At 35.2% G+C, this 17,683-nt stretch overlaps 1 protein-coding gene across 1 annotated transcript in view; it reads right to left on the bottom strand.

The window, feature by feature from the left end:
• The window catches only part of BMP5 (bone morphogenetic protein 5), a 173,899-nt gene that overhangs the window by 55,889 nt on the left and 100,327 nt on the right, over positions 1 to 17,683 (bottom strand). The window contains exon 3 of the mRNA XM_036769333.1: positions 1,995 to 2,143. Within this exon, the coding sequence (XP_036625228.1) occupies positions 1,995 to 2,143 (149 nt within the window). The remainder of the gene's footprint in view (positions 1 to 1,994; positions 2,144 to 17,683) is intronic.

Raw genomic sequence — 17,683 nt, 5'->3', positions numbered from 1 at the left:
AAAGGAAATAGATAATAGAAGAAAACCAAATGAAAATAAGAGGCAATGTGGATGTTTAAGACTTGGAAAATTTGTCTCTAGGAAAGAAATGGTATGAACAGATTCTTAAGTATCTGGAGCGAGATTTCAGACTCATCCCTATTGGGTGTAGGTAGAGAGAAAAGGGAAAACAAGGGGAAAAATAGTGGTAATTTAATTTCTCTTTTCTGAGTCACATCCAAGGGGAGAAACATACCACCACAATGCTGATTTCACAGTCACATTTCTGAGTATCAACATATAGCAATTGAAAATTCTAGGTATTCTTGGAAACTTCTTACATGTATACTATTTTCAGTCTAAATTCATAAGCCCTTGAAATATGGCTATCCCTAACAATAATCTCAAAGCCATAAGTTTCAGATAGCCTATAATTCAAAACAATCTCAAATGCTTATAGGGAATACAAACATTCCGTATGTTCAGTTAAGAAACTTACTGAACACTCTGCACTCACAAATGGAGTTTGGATCTTTGTGTAAAGCACTTTTTTGGCAAAAGTGATCTGTCAAGTTCTGGAATAGGCAAAGCCTTTTCTGGAAATGCTTTATGATAATATACAGTGTCTAAATGCTAAAACCATGCACTCTGCCTCACTTCATTCTGTCCCTTGCTGAATTCTTTAAGCTATTTCTACTTATAAGCTTCTGATATAGTTCTGTCCTCAGGACCATGCTATGGGACAATGCTATAAAAGAAAGGATATTTTAATGAGGTCTTTTGCTTCCACTTATAAGCCAGACTGGATGGGTTCCAAGACAGACCTACAATTTATATCACTCAACAGTATCATAGATTTAGAGCTGGAAGGAATCTTTGAGATAATCTAATGCACTTTTGTCATTGTACAGAAGAAGAAACTAGGACACCGAGGTTAAGTGGCTTTTTTGAAGATCCATAGATTGCAGTTAGCAAAGCTAGGCAGTCAACTAGCATTTATTATCTATGTGCTAAGCCATGATTCCAAACTCAGTATTCTATCCAGTATAACTATACTATAGCTGACATTTACATGGTGCTCTTGACTTACAAATTGTTTTGTGTATATTATTTCATTTCACTTTCACATGAATCCTCTAAGCAGGTACTAGACTAATTTTACAGATGAGGAAACTAAGCAAAAAGAGATTTTGCCTATAGTCACAGAATTAGTACATGTTGATTTTGAGAGTCAAGCCCTGATTTTCCTGATTCACATTGATGCTCTAACCTATAACATTTATTACCATAAAGCAAAATGAGAAAAACATACAACAAAAACAAAAGAACTGAAGAATTTGTTAACCTCTCCCTATGTGCCTGGCACTTTGCTTGGTACTATGGAACTAACAAAAATTTTACATACTATTGAGAAAGACTCTAAAGAGGGTGTTCTTCACATGGGATCTTGTGAAATTAATTTTTTATAACTTATTTTTATCTTAATATTTGGATAATTATATTTCTATACTACTGTTTTTAATACTATGTACTCTATTTTATTCCTTTAAAAATACGGTTCTGAAAAGGAGTCCAAAGACATCACTAGACTGCCAAAGAGGTCCATTTCACCAAGAAAAAAAAGTTAATAACTCTCAATGGCTTGTATTCCATTGTACTAAGCATATTTTGAGCCAAAACAAGCCCATTATAAGAAAATATTTATACTTACAATACAGCCATATACAATTACCTTTCCTAGTTTACCAGTTGATAATAAATTACAAGCATGGAAAAAATAATATACAGGACTGCTATCTTCTTTCACATTGCCTACTCTCTCACTCCCTGCCTCTCAATTGGGAAAAGTCATTGAAAAGCTGCATCTTTGTGGTTAAAATGAAATAAGATTTGAGTGAGATTTATCCCAACCCTTCTCACTGGATGGGCTCATACTTAAGGATCTTCTAGATATTTGCTCTAAATGTTGGTGACAGGGCAAACCCAATGAGCAACATGTGACTCTCACAGCTTACCATCCCCCATTTCTGCGCAGAGCTGCAAGCCCAGATTGTTCTGTGGGTTAATCACCCAGTGATTGCTGGTCACAGTGATATCAAAGACCAGCCAACCCACATAGAGAGCTGGGACCATTCTCGCGTCTAACAGCAACAGGTCTGCATCCCTAATGAGAAAAAGAAGAAGGGAGGGGATTGTGGAAAGTTAAAGGTTTCAATAAAGCTCATCATTTCCTATATTTAAGTGAAAACATTTTTAAAGGAGCTCCTTAAAATAACACAAATTAATTAAAGGAACAAAGGCTATCATTGACTGTAGGGATGAGTAACGAGATACAGAGCCTTTTTAAAAATTCGGTTTCCAACCTAAATCTGGTCCAGATTAGTAATCTCTGAAAGTCATTACCATCTTCCTGCTCTTCATTGGTGAATGAGGATTTCCTCAGTAGTCTTAGTTTATTTCTTCTTAAGCATGGGATCATAGATTTAGAGCCAGACTAGACCCTAGACTTCATCAAGTCCTACCCCCTTATTTTATAGAAATGGAAACTGAGGCTGTGGACAATGAAAGTGGCTAATCTAAGATCACACAGGGCACAAATAACAGAGCTAAACTTGAGAGCCATGTCTTCTAACTTCAAATCCAGCATTGTGTCTACTGTATCACACTGAATTAGAATGAGAGAAAAGGTCCCTTAAACTACCTATAACCTTTCCTGGCAGTTTCATGAACAATGGAAAGGTCTAAGTAGACCTGAAAATGAAACAAATGTCTCAGGATTTGTATAGTTCTTGATGGTGGTTGGAGCATTGGTGGGATATTTTCAATGACTAGCTTCCTAATGGAGAAGGAAAGGGAAAGATTATTTATTAAACTCCTATTGTGTGCTAGACACTGTGCTAAATGCTAAATAAATTACCTTATTTGGTAATGCATCGTTTTACATTGAATGATTCATTTCAGTGATTTTTAAGGAAAAAGGTTCTTCGTTAGATTCAGCATGGAAAGAAAAGGAAAGCAAATAAAGAAAGCTCAGTTCTGCTCCTGACTGCATTTACATCATTATAATGGCTCATAACTTTATAGTTTCCAAAGTATGTTCTTCACAGAAACCCCTATGGGTAATGTAAAGCAAGCATTATAATCCTCATTTTACTGATGAGAATCCTGAGAACTGAAATGACTCGGTTACATTCAGGGGTATGCTGGAGCCAGCTATGATTGTTAAAGTTTCTGTGTGAGCACTTACGTATCAGAAATCATCAAATGTTACATATGAGGGTTTAATTTATTGTTTTGTGGATTGTCCAGACTTAAGGAAGCAATGAATAAAATGTTAATGATACAGATTAAACTTACTGTGTACACTGTGTGCAAAAATAAAAGTATACTTTTTTTTTTTCAGAGAGCTGTTTGTTAAACATTTATTAGTACACCCCTGATCACATGGATAGTAAACTGTGTTTTCAGTCATTTGGGGTTTGGCATTTTGGATCTGGACCCAGGTCTTTTGTTTATAAGTACTGTAGAGTTATCTTTGGGAGGTAGCTTGTTATATTTGATAGAGAGCAGATGATGCAGTTAAGAAGACTTCTCTTCATGCCCTACCTCCAACATGTAATAACTGTGTGACCTTCAGTAAGTCACTTGACCTCTCGGTGTTCCAGGAAAGCCTCTAAGACTGTAAATTGCAGATCCCATGCAGACCAACACCAATAGAGGGAGTTTCTTAACTGGAGTTCCCTATATGCAGTCACATATCTGGTGCTTCCTTCCACTCACACGGGGACACAAAATAATTCTTTTTGTGTAGTGGCACATTGCCTCTCAAATTTCTGGAGGTAAGAGGTCATGTGAGCTGTACACTGTATAATACAAATACCCTCCATTATACCAAAAATTCAGTATTTTATAATGGCTATATAGATAATAACTTTAGTATTATGGTAAGGATAAAGGAACTGGGAAAGTGGCATCTGGAGAAAAAAGACTTAGTAACCTTTTTTTTTTAAAGAAGCACATATATATATATATATATATATATATGTATATATAATATATATGTGTATATATACATATATATTGTATATATATATATATATAAATATATACCCACATATGTATGTGTGTGTATAATTTCAAGGCAGTAACAAAACTGCTATATGTATGCTATTTGTGCATTTTGTTTTTGCTTCTATGCACTTAAAACATGTTTTATTGGGTTTTTTGCATACCTATTCCCATTAAACTACTTCTTCCCTTCCCTTGCAACAAATTTGTATAATCCAACAAAACAAATCAACACATTGACCATGTCTGAAAATTCATTCTACATCTCTAGTCTATCTCAGTCATGTAAGGAGGTCAGAATAGGTTCCAAAAATGAAGGAAGGCATGAATGTATGAATGAATGAATGAATGAACATAAAAACATGTTTATTACATATAAAGCACAATGCTAAACACTGGTAATACACAGAGAAGGCACACCCCACTTGCTTAGAACTCATCTTTGTGGGGAGACAACACATATAGGAGGTTGCAGCTTCAAGTCATTTTAAATAATTATTTTTAGGTGGTTTGATTACAATTCTGAGATTGAAAAGTTGTTTTCCTTCATGGTATTATTATTGCCCTTGCCTAAATTGTTCTGATTTTACTCATTTTACTTGGTTTCCATTCTTATGTCTTCTTATATTTCTTAGTCATAGTCTTCAATTCTTGTGGCGCAATACACTCATATACCATTATTTGTTGAGTCATTCCCTAATCAACGAGCTCCTATTTTGCTTCTAGCTCTTTTCTACTATAAAATGTAGCCTCTTTTTTAAATAGAAAAGAAAATAAAACTTAGAGAGGGCAATAGAGCTACTTTCAATTATTTGAAGGGAAAGGAAATCAATTTGTTATTTCTTTCAATAGGGCCAAATAGGGCAATGAGCAAAAGTTTCAAAGAGAAAAAAAAAGTCTGACACAAGGAAAAATTCCCTCAAAATGAGTTGTCTCCAAGGTAGAACTGTCTGGAGGGACTGGTTCCCCATCAGTGGGGGTTTTCAAGTAAATTCTAGATGAGTATTTAACAAATTTGTTGTAGAGGAGCCTGCTGTGACCTCCCCTGGTCAGAGTATATATAGAATATTGTAGTCTGTTTCAGGAGAACATGTTAATAGCACTAACATTGACAAACTGGGCCTATACTGAGGAAGGGTCAGAAAAATGAGAACTCCTTTTTGGAATTTGGATGGCCCCTCATTTGTCATGATGTCCTGGGGGGTCTTTTGGGATATGGGTTGTTATGTATAGTCATCAGGGTTTCTTCCAACTCTAAAATTCTGTGATTATGTGAATAGAAGCCATGATATGCAAGGACTTAGTCATGGAACTGTGAATATTTATTCTAGAGAAATGAAGACATAGGGAGAATATAATAAAAATCTACTCTGTGGAAGAGGGATTTTACTTTTTTTCTTTAGCTTGGTACTGGAGTGGACAGGAAGCTACAAAGAGGCAGGTTTTGGCTTATTTTAGGGAAAAAAAACCATCCCAAACTTGAAATATACAGAGATATATTGGCATGCCTTGGGTGGTAGTAATGTTAATCACTGAAGAGGTCTTTAAGACAAAGCTGAATGACCCCTTCTGTGGATGTTATAGGTAGGACTCATAATTTGGGTATACATTAAACTGCATGAGCTCTAAAGCCTTTCTGACTCAAGTGTGATGATGATGGAGCACCTAGCACATCCAATGCATTGTCATAGGCATGGGAGAAAATGATAGAATGTTAAAGATAGCTAAGTGTTGAAATTTCATTTGGTTTTGGTTATGTATGAGCTCTATATAAACAGGATAAAATTGATTTCTTAAGTATTGAAATAAGATGTCTCAATCAATACTGTTGACTCTACCTTGTCATTCTTTTATTGAACTACAGATAAAAAGTCTCCTCAATTAAACTAACCAGTCATTCCATTCCTAATGATTCAAACATCTGCCTTGTAATTTAGTTCAACCAATGTAATATTCATCAGAATAAGGGCTCAGAACAATTTAGGTCTCCATCTTCATCCTGTCTAAAAAAATTTAACTAGAAAACTTCCAGGCAAAAGAGTTCATGGTATCCTTTGTGAGATCTAGAGCTGGGAGGCACCTTCAATTTTGTTAAGTCCTCTCCTTCTTCTCCACCTCCATTTTACAGATGAAAAAAGGGAGGTCCAGAAAGGGGAAGACACTTATACTCAATAGGGGATGAGAAAGGAAGAGAAAAATATAAAACAAGGTAATTGGCAAAATATAAATAAGTTAATTAGTATAAACTAACTGTGACCGTATTCGAATTTACTTTTCCAGTCCTAGGAAATAGAAGGCTGTTTTGTCTCTCCCTCCTCTGTTTCTCATTCAGTCACATGATCAGCACATACTTTTCTATTTATGCTTCTGTAGACTTTCCCAATAGAACAGAAGCACCTTGATGGCTAGGGCAATTCCATTTTTAGCTTTGTAATAGTTGCACTTTGCATACTACTTACGTATAGGAGCTGTAAAATAAATAAATCTTTGTTGGATTGAGTTGAATCAGGAAAAGTTTTCAGAGTTGTTTGTTGTTTGTTGTTGTTGTTTGTCCTTCATTCTCGAAGAGGACCATAACATCAAGAAGGTGAGGCCATGACATGCAAGTGAATTGGATTTAAGTGCGGGAGGGCTGATACGTGAGCAGTGTAGTGATAGGAAACCAGCCCTGTAGTTAGTTGGACTTGGCTTCTTTTTCCACCTCTAAACTATGTTGGCTGTATGACCTTGAGCCAGTCATTACATGTACACCAGAGAATTTTCCTCAGAAAGGAAAGAAAGCCCTGTAAGTTTCAGGATAGCCACTGACATGTAATGATAGAGGAAGCTTCCTCACTGGGAATTCCCTATATAAATGAAATCATAGGTTTGACCAAAAAACGGAAGATATACTTTTTAATAATCTACCCCAGGGATATGGAAAAAATGGAAAGAATCCATAATTTTGTCAGTTTCAGAAATTCCAGATATGGGACCTTATTAGATCAGAAACTCTTCTATGTCTTAGGAGATAAATTCTAAGGAATTACCTGAGACACATAAAGGGTAAAGACTTGTCCAAGGTCTCACAGTTAGTGTCAAGGACAAGATTTAATACCTGCTTTTTTTTTCTAATCCAAAACTTTAAGTTCTCTCCACTGTTAAGCCACTTTGCCTCATCACATATTAGTATATATGTAGCAAAAATCATAATTCTAGGATTATTCTCTTTCTCTTTGACTAATTGCATAAGCTGGGAAGTCAAAGGTCAGGAAATTTTTAGAAACCATTATGCTTTCACTTCAATTGAATAAAAGGAAATACACTAAGTTTACATAATCAGAGAAACACAGACTCTTATGAGGCATTTTTGTTTGTTTTGTTTTATCATCATTGCAAGAATTTCTAATAAACTGATTCAGTGTAGAGTCCATGAAGCTGTTCTCTCCCATGATATATTTATAAATACTTACAATCTAGAAAGCGAAACCAACAATAGAAATTCCAGAGGTAATTTCTTCTATTGAACAAATGTCTTTAATTATCCATCCACTTGGTATATTGACATTGGTTGGAATTGGATTCATTTTTTTAGATGAGTAGGAGATAATACCCTGACTAGGAACTAATTTCCCTTCTGCACTGTAACTCTAACGGGGCAATATAGATATCCCCAAACCGAAAAGACAATATTACATGCTATGAAAAATACAGATCTAAGAAGATGAAAAAAAGATGGATGTAGTTTTGGAGAGATTGACTATATCTATCTTTTATATTGATCAAGTAAAGGAAAAGGCAGAGAGATGTTCAGAAATGAAGGCATTCATATCTTTTGACCATTTCTCAGTTGGGGAATGACTTGTATTTCTACGAATTTGGCTCAGTTCCCTGTATATTTTAGATATGAGGCCTTTATCAGAGACACTGTTTGTAAAGATTTTCTCCCCATTTTCTGCTTCCCTCCTAATCTTTGTAGCTTTGGCTTTGTTTATACAAAAAAACCTTTCAATTTAACATAATCATAATTATCCATTTTGCATTTTGTAATACTCTCTATCTCTTGTTGGGTCATGAATTCTTCCCTTTCCCAGAAATCTGACAGGCAAACTATTCCTTCCTCTCCCAAATTGCTTATAGTATCAACCTTTATTCCTAAATCATGAACCCATTTTGACTTTATTTTAGTATGCAGTATAAGATATTGGTCTATGCCCAGTTTCTGCCATATCATTTTTCAATTTCCCAGAAGTTTTTGTGAAATAGTGAATTCTTAGCCCAGAAGCTGGACTCTTTGGGTTTACCAAAGAGTAGATTGCTATCGTCGTTGACTACTGTGTCTTAAAGATATTTATAGTTGTGCGAAAAAATGCTCTAAATCATTGTTGATTAGAGAAATGCAAATCAAAACAACTCCTAGGTATGACATCTCTCCTGTCAGATTGGCTAACATGACAAAAGCAGAAAATGATAAATGTTGGAGAGGATGTGAGAAAATTGGAACATTGTTATATTATTGGTGGAGTTGTGAACAGATCCAGCCATTCTGGAGAGCAATTTGGAAATATGCCCAAAGACTATAAAATGTGCGTACCCTTTGACCCAGCAATACCCCTTCTAGGGCTGTGTTCCAAAGAGATCATACAAGTGGGAAAGGAACCTGTATGTACAAAAATATTTATAGTAGCACTTTTTGTGGTGGCAAACAGTTGGAAATCAAGGGGATGCCCATCAATCGGGGAATGGCTAAACAAGTGGTGTACAGATGCAATGGAATGTTATTGTGCTACAAGAAATGAGGAGCAGACAGACTTCATTATAACCTGAAATGACTTATATGAACTGATGCTGAGGGAGGGGAGCAGAACCAGGAGATCATTATACACTATTATAGACACATGGTATCTGTAAGACTAACTTTGATAGATTTGGCTCTTCTCATCCATGCAAGATTCAAAGACAGCTCCAAAAGACTCATGACAGAAAAAAGCTATGCACATCCAGAGAAAGAATTATGGATTCTGAATGCGGATTGAGGCAAACTATTAGCTCTCTTTTTTTTCCTTCTTTTTTGGTTTCCTTTCTCCTTTCTCATGACTCATTCCATTGGTTATAATTCTTCTTTACAACTGGACTACCATATAAATAAGTTCAATGTGAAGGTACATGTAGAACCAATATTGGATTACATGCTGTCTTGGGGGGTACAGGGGAGGAGAGGGAGGGAGAGAAAATTTGGAACCCAAAATCTTGTGGAACTGAGTGTTGTAAACTAAAAAATGAAAAAAAATTTATAAAAAAAGAAATGAAGATGTTGTTAAAACAGTGTGTGTGCGTGTGTGTGTGTGTGTGTGTGTGTGTGTGTGTGTGTGTGTAATGAGAGAAAAATAAAATACACCTCATTTGAAGAGATGGGTACAGATTGGTAATGGAATATTGCATATATTGTCAGACATTGTCAATGACTTGGTCTGTTTTGCTGACCTTGTATTTTCTGTGCCTTTTAAAATACTTTTTTTAGAAAGGATTACCATTGGATAGGGAACAATGGAGGGGCATATGTAGGGGTGTTCTGGTAAATGTTTAACAGCTGAATCTCTGCGAAAAGATTCTTGGGATGTACTTTTAAGTTTAATTTGCATTCTTGACACTTTACCTATCATTTTCTAGATAATCGACAAATAAAATAAATCAAGACCTGATTTGTGTTATATGCCAATTGGTAGCATGTCTAAAATTTAATAATCAGATGTGCCATCCAGTTTGAGTTGAATTTACCTTACTGGTTATATTCAGATTGAAGGTGACACAAAATCATGAGGCATCAATAGAAATATGATTTTTTAAAAGGATGATACCAATAAAAATATAGACTTTGATCCAATGAACAGTTTTATAACAAACATTAACACAATATTTCAAATTAGTCCAAAACATCTGGGGCCTTTTTGGTGATGCAAATCACAAGTTAGGTAACCTAGAGACAGGTAGGTAGCACTGTGATTAGAGTGTTGGACTTGGAGACAGGAAGATGCAAATTCTGCCTCACACTTTTTATCAGTCAATTAAACTCTCTCAACCTCAGTTTCCTGAAAGTTAACAATAAATTTTACCCCACAGGACTGTTGGGAGAAGTGAATGTAGTAAATGTAGAAGCATTAAAATGCTATATAAATGCCAGTTATTGTAAAACAAATATAAGACAAATCTGAAAAAAAATATAATGGAACACACAAAGTCAAAACTCTATTATAATTCTTGATGGCCTTTGGTTTTTAAAGATAGTTGACAAAAACTTCAGATTGGTTCTAAGAACAATACTAACTCACATTTACATAGAACTTTATGCTTCACAAAGAATTTTCCTTTCCCAAGCCCTGTGAATGAGGTAGCAAGGTAGAATATTACTATACCTACTTCAAAGAATGATCTTGAGGGTCAGAGACATTAAGTGATTGCCCTCAATCAAAGGCAAAGCTAGGTCTCAAACCTAGATCTCTTGAATCTCTGGTTTTCCATCTACTAGTTCTATTACCTTGGGAAAGTCACTTTATAAATCATAGATTTAGAGCAGGCATGGACCTTCAAGGTCACTTATTCTACCTCCTTTATTATTTACTCTGGGATTAGATCTAGAACTTGCTTACTAATGATTTTTGTTAATGTATGTGTTTGCTCTGTGTTTATTTTTACCAAGTTCTGAACACCAAGGATTTATTATGAGGAAACTGAGGCCAAGAGAGATTAAATGACTTTACCGTGGTCAGATAGCTATTAATCTGCAGAAGTACAAATCAGATTCAGATTCTCTGAATCAAAATACATCAGTCTTTCCATGACACCACACAACCTCCTATTGTTATTTCTTTAATCCTCAGTTTCCTCATCTGTTGGTCTTGAAGGAGTTGGATTTGGTAATGTTCAAGGTCTCTTCTAGTACTAAATACTATGATTATATGATACTATGGACCATAGTTACCCAGGGTAAGTAGTAACAAATTTGCTTTTCACTAATGGCTTTTATTAACCATGAAAAGAGAAGAAATGTCTTCCCCGCTTTGCTTGCAATGAGTGGTGGTCTGTAGTACAATGAAGTATTCCACACAGATGACAGAATATGGCCCAGGAGAATAGACATAACAGTAATAATGCTGTTCCCTGCTCTCACATAGCACCTTCCATAACAGTGCCTCAATAAAGACAAACTTCTCTTTTTCCATCCTGCATGTGGTTGGATGTGGTTTCTTTGAAAGGATAATATTACACCACAAAAAGAATAGTGCTGATGTCATTGTGAGTGGTAGAATATCATAACTATTCCCCATATAGAGTACAAAATGAACTTATTAAATTTGTCCTCTCCCACCTTCCCTACCTGACATTTCCTTGGAAATTCTCACTATAGCAATAAAAGACAATAAAAAGAAATATGTGTATTATATAGAATGCAGAAAAGAAATATTCAAAGATAAAATATCTTAATAGCTATAATTTAGCATATGCTAAAATGGTATGTTCTTTAAAAATTGAAATTTAAAAGGAACAATGCAAGTCTATACTCCATCAATACATCGACTAGAATAAAACTGCTCTTAAAAGGATCTTACTAGAGTCAATAATTCAAATTAGAATTTCAAATGATCAAGAGGAAAATAGATGCACACATATATCTTTGTGTATATATATATATGTATATATATATATATACAAGCGCATACATACACACAAACACATATCTCTATGTGTATATGTCTTATGTATTATAGATATATCATGTATGTATAGTAACATGTATCTTAAAGTAATTAGCAAACTTGAACCACCTTCTATTTGTCACCATATTAATAAAAAGGCTTCATTCCCCAAATCTATACCATGAAAGAGGAGAACATTTCCCACCTCTTTTCCAGGACCAACCTTAGTAATTAAAATTACATGGAATTCAATTTTATCAATCTTTCTGTTAACACTGTTGTAAGTCATCTTATTTATGCATATAGGCATATATGTGTATATATATATAATATGCTTTTTCTGGTTTACTTCATTTTTTATCAGTTAATACAAGTCTTCCTGTAAAACTGACAATTTTCCATTAATAAAATATATAATTGAATTCGGATTTCTTAAGGTGGCAAAATGATAAAAATGGGAGTCATATTAAAGATGTGGAAAAGCATCCTTGAGGAGGGCTTAGCAGCCCTCTCAGCAAAGATACTAGTCTTCCCTGAACACAACCTATACCCCATTAAAAAGCAGGTAGCATCATAATTCTTTCTCAAATATATAAATAATCTCATGGTTATGTAGCATGGGGCAGCTACAAGGTACAGTGAATAGAGCGTGTGGCCTGGAGTCAGGAAGATCTGAGTTCAAATCTGGTCCCAGACACTTAGTAGATCTGTAACACCCTGGGCAAGTCGCTTAACCCTGTTTGTCTCATTTTCCTCATCTGTAAAGTGAGCTGGAGAAGGAAGTGAGAAAGCATTCCAGTATCTCTGCCAAGAAAACCCCAAATGGAGTCACAAAAAGTCAGACACAACTGAAATGACTGAACAACAATGATATGTAGCATTGTTCTCAGTCAACTCTGGAACCCCACAATACCATGGTTTTGTTGTAAGATATTTTAGTTCAGAGCTATTCAAAATGCAGCCCTCAGGCTGTGTGCAGCCTGCAGTGTGATTTATGTGGCCTGCCTACAAGCATAGAAATTTACATAAATGCTTTAGTAAAGGAAGTGGAAGTATCTCAGAGCTCTCAGTAAAATGGCAAATCAAAATATATTGTCTACTATTTCAATAAAAACCTAAGAGGTTGGACAGTCCTGTTTTAGTTAATTCCAGTTATTCAAATATTGCTTGAATTTCCATCCTGTGAATTCTCTACTAGAAGAATAGATAGACACTATAAGGTCCAGCAAATTAGCATCAAACATAAGAGAAAGAGCCTAATTTTCCACCTCAGGGTTGTGTGCTCTTTTTACTCAGTTATAGTAACTCCTATTATGACTACAGCCACCTATAGGACTTATTCCATGTGCCAATATTGGGGTGGGGTGGGGGAGAGTTGGCAAGATCACTAAGGTCAAGAGGGAAGCAGTGGTTTCTGAATATAAATTGAGGGTTCTGATTTCCCTAGCAATCAATGGAGAGGAGGATTAGGTATGGTGCATTATAAGCTGCTGGAGTAGGCAGAATCACCATTCCATTGTAGGTAACCCAAGAATTATAGCTGATGTCACATAAAATACAAAAGAGAGAAATAGAAAGTAGAATGGGCAGAACTATTCTATAGAAGGGGATAGCTGTCTGCTCTGACTTCAACCTGTTGAGGATAAGGCACTGAAAATATTTGTCCCCTTCTATTCTACTCTTTTTATCTTTCAACTACGAAAATGTTTGTATAAAAGAATTATGAATAATTATGAAAGACATCAGGATGTTGACAAAAGAAGTGACCAGTCATGACTTCCTAGTCCTGCTGATGATGCATATGTTGTTCCTTTTTATAAGGGGATGGATTAGGCTAGAGTTACAAAACCATACATTCACAGATATTGCCAATGTCCTGGATTTTTTGTTTTTGCTTTGACTATTCATATTTGTTATGGGAGGAGGGAGTCAATGGGAAGAGACAGATATGGGGGGAAAAAGCATGCCAATAAAGTATTTTAAAAGTTAAAATAATTTGGACTAGTCCTTCTGAAAAATGTCTATTTTATTAAAATATTGTTCTATTACTATAAATCAACTAATAGCAGAAAGATAGACTTCCCTATTTAATATGTATGGAGAATTGTTGTATTTAACTGAAAATAATGCAAAGCATTAATCAGTTGTATTGATATGTTTTTTAAACTTTTGATTTTTTTTCTTAATTAAAAAAATTGAACTTAACAAACGCCAAATAAAACAAGTATTTCCATATACATGGTACAACAATATTGAATGTGAAACTGTGAATTTCTACTCTTTACGACTTGCTTTAATTTTAAATATATGTATATATATATATATATATATATATTACTTTTAACATGTAATTTCAAAGCTGTCCTATTTGCCTATGATTTTTTCTAGTGTTTTCTTGTTTTAGTCATTGCATTTTTAAAAAAGATGCCTCAACAACCCTCTATTTTTCTTTTCTCCTTTCTTCTTTTCTTCCCATCTTTTGCTACTCCATTCCTCTCTTCTCTCTCCTTTTCACCTATTCGTATTAGGGAAAAATGAAAACAAATACCTTATAACCAATATGCACAATAGTGCAAGACACATTTCTACATTGATGTTTCTGAAAATGCATGTGTTATTCTGCATCTTGGGTGAATCACCTCTCTCAGGGACATTGATATTTAGTATTAAATTGATGAAAATAAAATAAAAATTAATGCAGTAACATCCCCCCCAAAGGACTATGCTATATTTCACAATATACAATCTTCTTTGACAGTTTCAACTCCTTGTCTTTAGCCATCATCTCTATGCAGAAGATGCTTCACCTCCAAAATTAAATTTCTAACTGTCCATTAGACATCTCCACCAGGACATCTCATTGACATTTCAAACTCAACAATCTTCCCTGCAAAATCTATTCCTCCTCCTCTCTTTCTATCTATAGCCCAGTCACCTAGGCTTGAAACCTCTGAGCATTTCCAAGTCCTGTGGCTCCTCCCTCTGCATCCCCTACATCATCTCATAAATCTTCTAATCTTTCAGACTGCCAGTAAATGAATTCATTTCATGGTTACTTATCATTCCTTTTCTATCAACAGCCTCTTATCTGATTTTCCTACTTCTGGTCTTTTTATCTACCCTTTACAATTCTTCCACATTAATTTTCCTAATTCACAGACTTAGGAATGTCGCTCCACTATTCAAAAATCTTCAACTCAAGTTCAGGCTCCTCCAAAATTTGGCTTTAAGATAGAGTTCCAGAATCATTATATACTGTCTTATTTTTCATAAACCCTAGCTATGCTGTGATCAAACTGTATTAAAGTTGTCTTTTCTTTACTTGGAATACCTTCTCCACCCAACTTTGCCTCTTAAACCTCCCACCTGCTTTTCAAGAGTTCATACATAAATACTTATTGTGTATAATAATTATATATATATATATATATATGTGTGTATATATATACACATCTATACACATGCTATATAATATGTAGTATAACATATACATATAATAGTAATATATACATTACACACACACACACACACACACGCGTGCGCGCGCACACATCCCACATGGGAATTTGTATTATAGTTATTCATTTGTTCATTAATTCAACCAATATTTATTGAAGGTTGACTACACACTTGGCACTGTGTGGGCCACAAAGATATTTCCAGACCTTTCCTACCCAATATGGATCTCAAAGTAGAGTAAATAAGAAGTGTTTGTAAATAATTAAAATGCTAGTTATTCTGTGACTGTGTAAACTATGGGGAGGAATTTTAATGTGAGCTAAATTTTAAAGGAATCATACAGGTGGAAGTAGGGGATAAAAGGAAAGAAGGTAGCGTGAGGAATGGCACAGAGATGAGACCCCCTGGAAAATACTCAGGATAAAAATAGATTAAGAGCAAGTATTCTCATAAGTTTGTAGCATAAGGAGCATAAAAAGATGGAAAAGAAAACTATAAAGGTAGGCTAAGATCAAAGCGTGGGAGGTCTTGACTGCCAAGCTAGAGTCTGGAGTTTGTTCATTATGTGGTGAATCATTGAAAAATTTTTTTTTGAGCAATGCTTAAGGTGACGTGCTCTACCATGCCTGGTACCCTCATACAACCTTTTCTTTTCAGGTCTCTTTTTTGTATTGTCTTCTCCGATCAGAATACAAATTCTTCGTGGACATGGATTGTCTTACCTTCAGCTTGTATTTATATTTCCAGTGCTTAGCATGGTGCCTGCCATTCAATAAATAAGTACTTAATAAATGTTCTTTAACTTGACTTGCTTGATATGATACATGCTGTCTATACTATATCACTGAGTTCTTTCATATATGCTGCTTTCTATAATCTGGTCCATTAATTCAATATTAACTTCTTAAGTGGGCACATGGGTAGCCTAGTGGTTAGAATGACAAGCCTGGAGTCAGGAAGACTCATCTTCCTGAGTTCAAATCTGGCCTCGGACACTTACTAGAAATGTGACCTGGGTGAAGTCACTTAAACCTGTTTGCCTCAGTTTCTTTTTCTGTAAAATGACATGGAAAAGGAAAGGAAATCACTCCAGTATTCCTGCCAAGAAAACCCCAAATGGTGCCATGAAGAGTTGGACACGACTGGAACAACCGAGCTACAACAAAACTTCTCAAGAAGATTTGTTTTATTCCACTTCAGTATCCCACAAAATACTTATCACAGTGCTTGACATATTCTTAGTGATCAAATAATACTTAATGATTGAGGTGTTGCTGAAAAACTGTATATAAATCAAAATTTGACAAATTGATAATATCATCAAGTGTGTAACTTTTAATAACCTTGTGACACAACGACATTACCAAAACCCTTCTATGCCTAAAGGCCTTCAACAATTGCAATACAGTGTAGAACTCTCCAAAGAGCACATGACTATGAAAATAGGCAAAACCTTGTGGTTTCTTTTACAACATGCCTAATACTGAAATGTGTTTTGAATGATTTCATATGTATAATTGATATCAAATTACTTGCTTTCTCAAAAAGGGAGGGAATGGGGAGAGGGGGAGAATTTAGAACTCAGTTTTTTTAAGTGAATGTTAAATTTTTGTATGTAATTGGGAAATATTTAACAAAAGATGGAGATATATAGATATAAAGAAAATACATAAAACCAAGGAGTGTCCAGACTCCCTACAATTGTACTGATCTGTCACAGGCAGGTTTCAATCATCTTTTCTCATTTTCTCTCTCCTCTCTATTAAGTCTCATTTGAAGTTTAAATCTACATCCCTCCTGAACTCTAGTCCCATATCACTAACTTTTTCTAGATGTTTCTACATGGATTTCCCATAGCATCTCAAATGCAACGTGTCCCCATCACCTTTCACCCTAAATCTACCCCACCCATCCTCTTGGCTCTTTTTTCCTCTTTCCTCTTTTCTGTTTGTATAAGTTGCCACAACTTTGCAGTCAACCAGCTTTACTATGTCTCATGCATTCGGTCTCCACATCCTCTCCATCTCCCCACTTCTTTCCATTCCCACAACCACCACCTTAGGTCAGGCCCACCCTCATGTCTCCCCTGAACTATAATAGACTGCTAATTGGTCTCCTTGCTTCTAGTCTCTCTTTTCTACAAGGCATCCTCCACAGAGCTGCCAAAATAAATATGTCTGAACATATGATTTCTTTTACTCTAGAAGATATTGCTGAAGAAGAAGGCTCTCTATTGCCTTTTAGGACACGATATGCTACACACTCAATGATGAATTGAATTTTGGCATTTGCCAGGGGGCATTAATTTTTTATGTCCCAGATCACTCTTGTGAATCCTACAGACCCCTTCTCAGAATAATGTTCTCAGAATAATACATACAATTAAAGTTTTTAGTACTACAGAGGAAAATAATTATATTCAAATAGTAATAAAAATATATTATGATTTTTTTTAAATTCACAGACCCTAGGTTAAGAACCCCTGGCTGAATGTGTATGTCTTA

The sequence above is a fragment of the Trichosurus vulpecula genome, chromosome 7, assembly GCF_011100635.1.
Source record: "Trichosurus vulpecula isolate mTriVul1 chromosome 7, mTriVul1.pri, whole genome shotgun sequence".
Classification (NCBI taxonomy): Eukaryota; Metazoa; Chordata; class Mammalia; order Diprotodontia; family Phalangeridae; genus Trichosurus; species Trichosurus vulpecula.
Note: the sequence above shows the minus strand (reverse complement) of the source record. Positions and strands in the feature narration are given on the sequence as shown.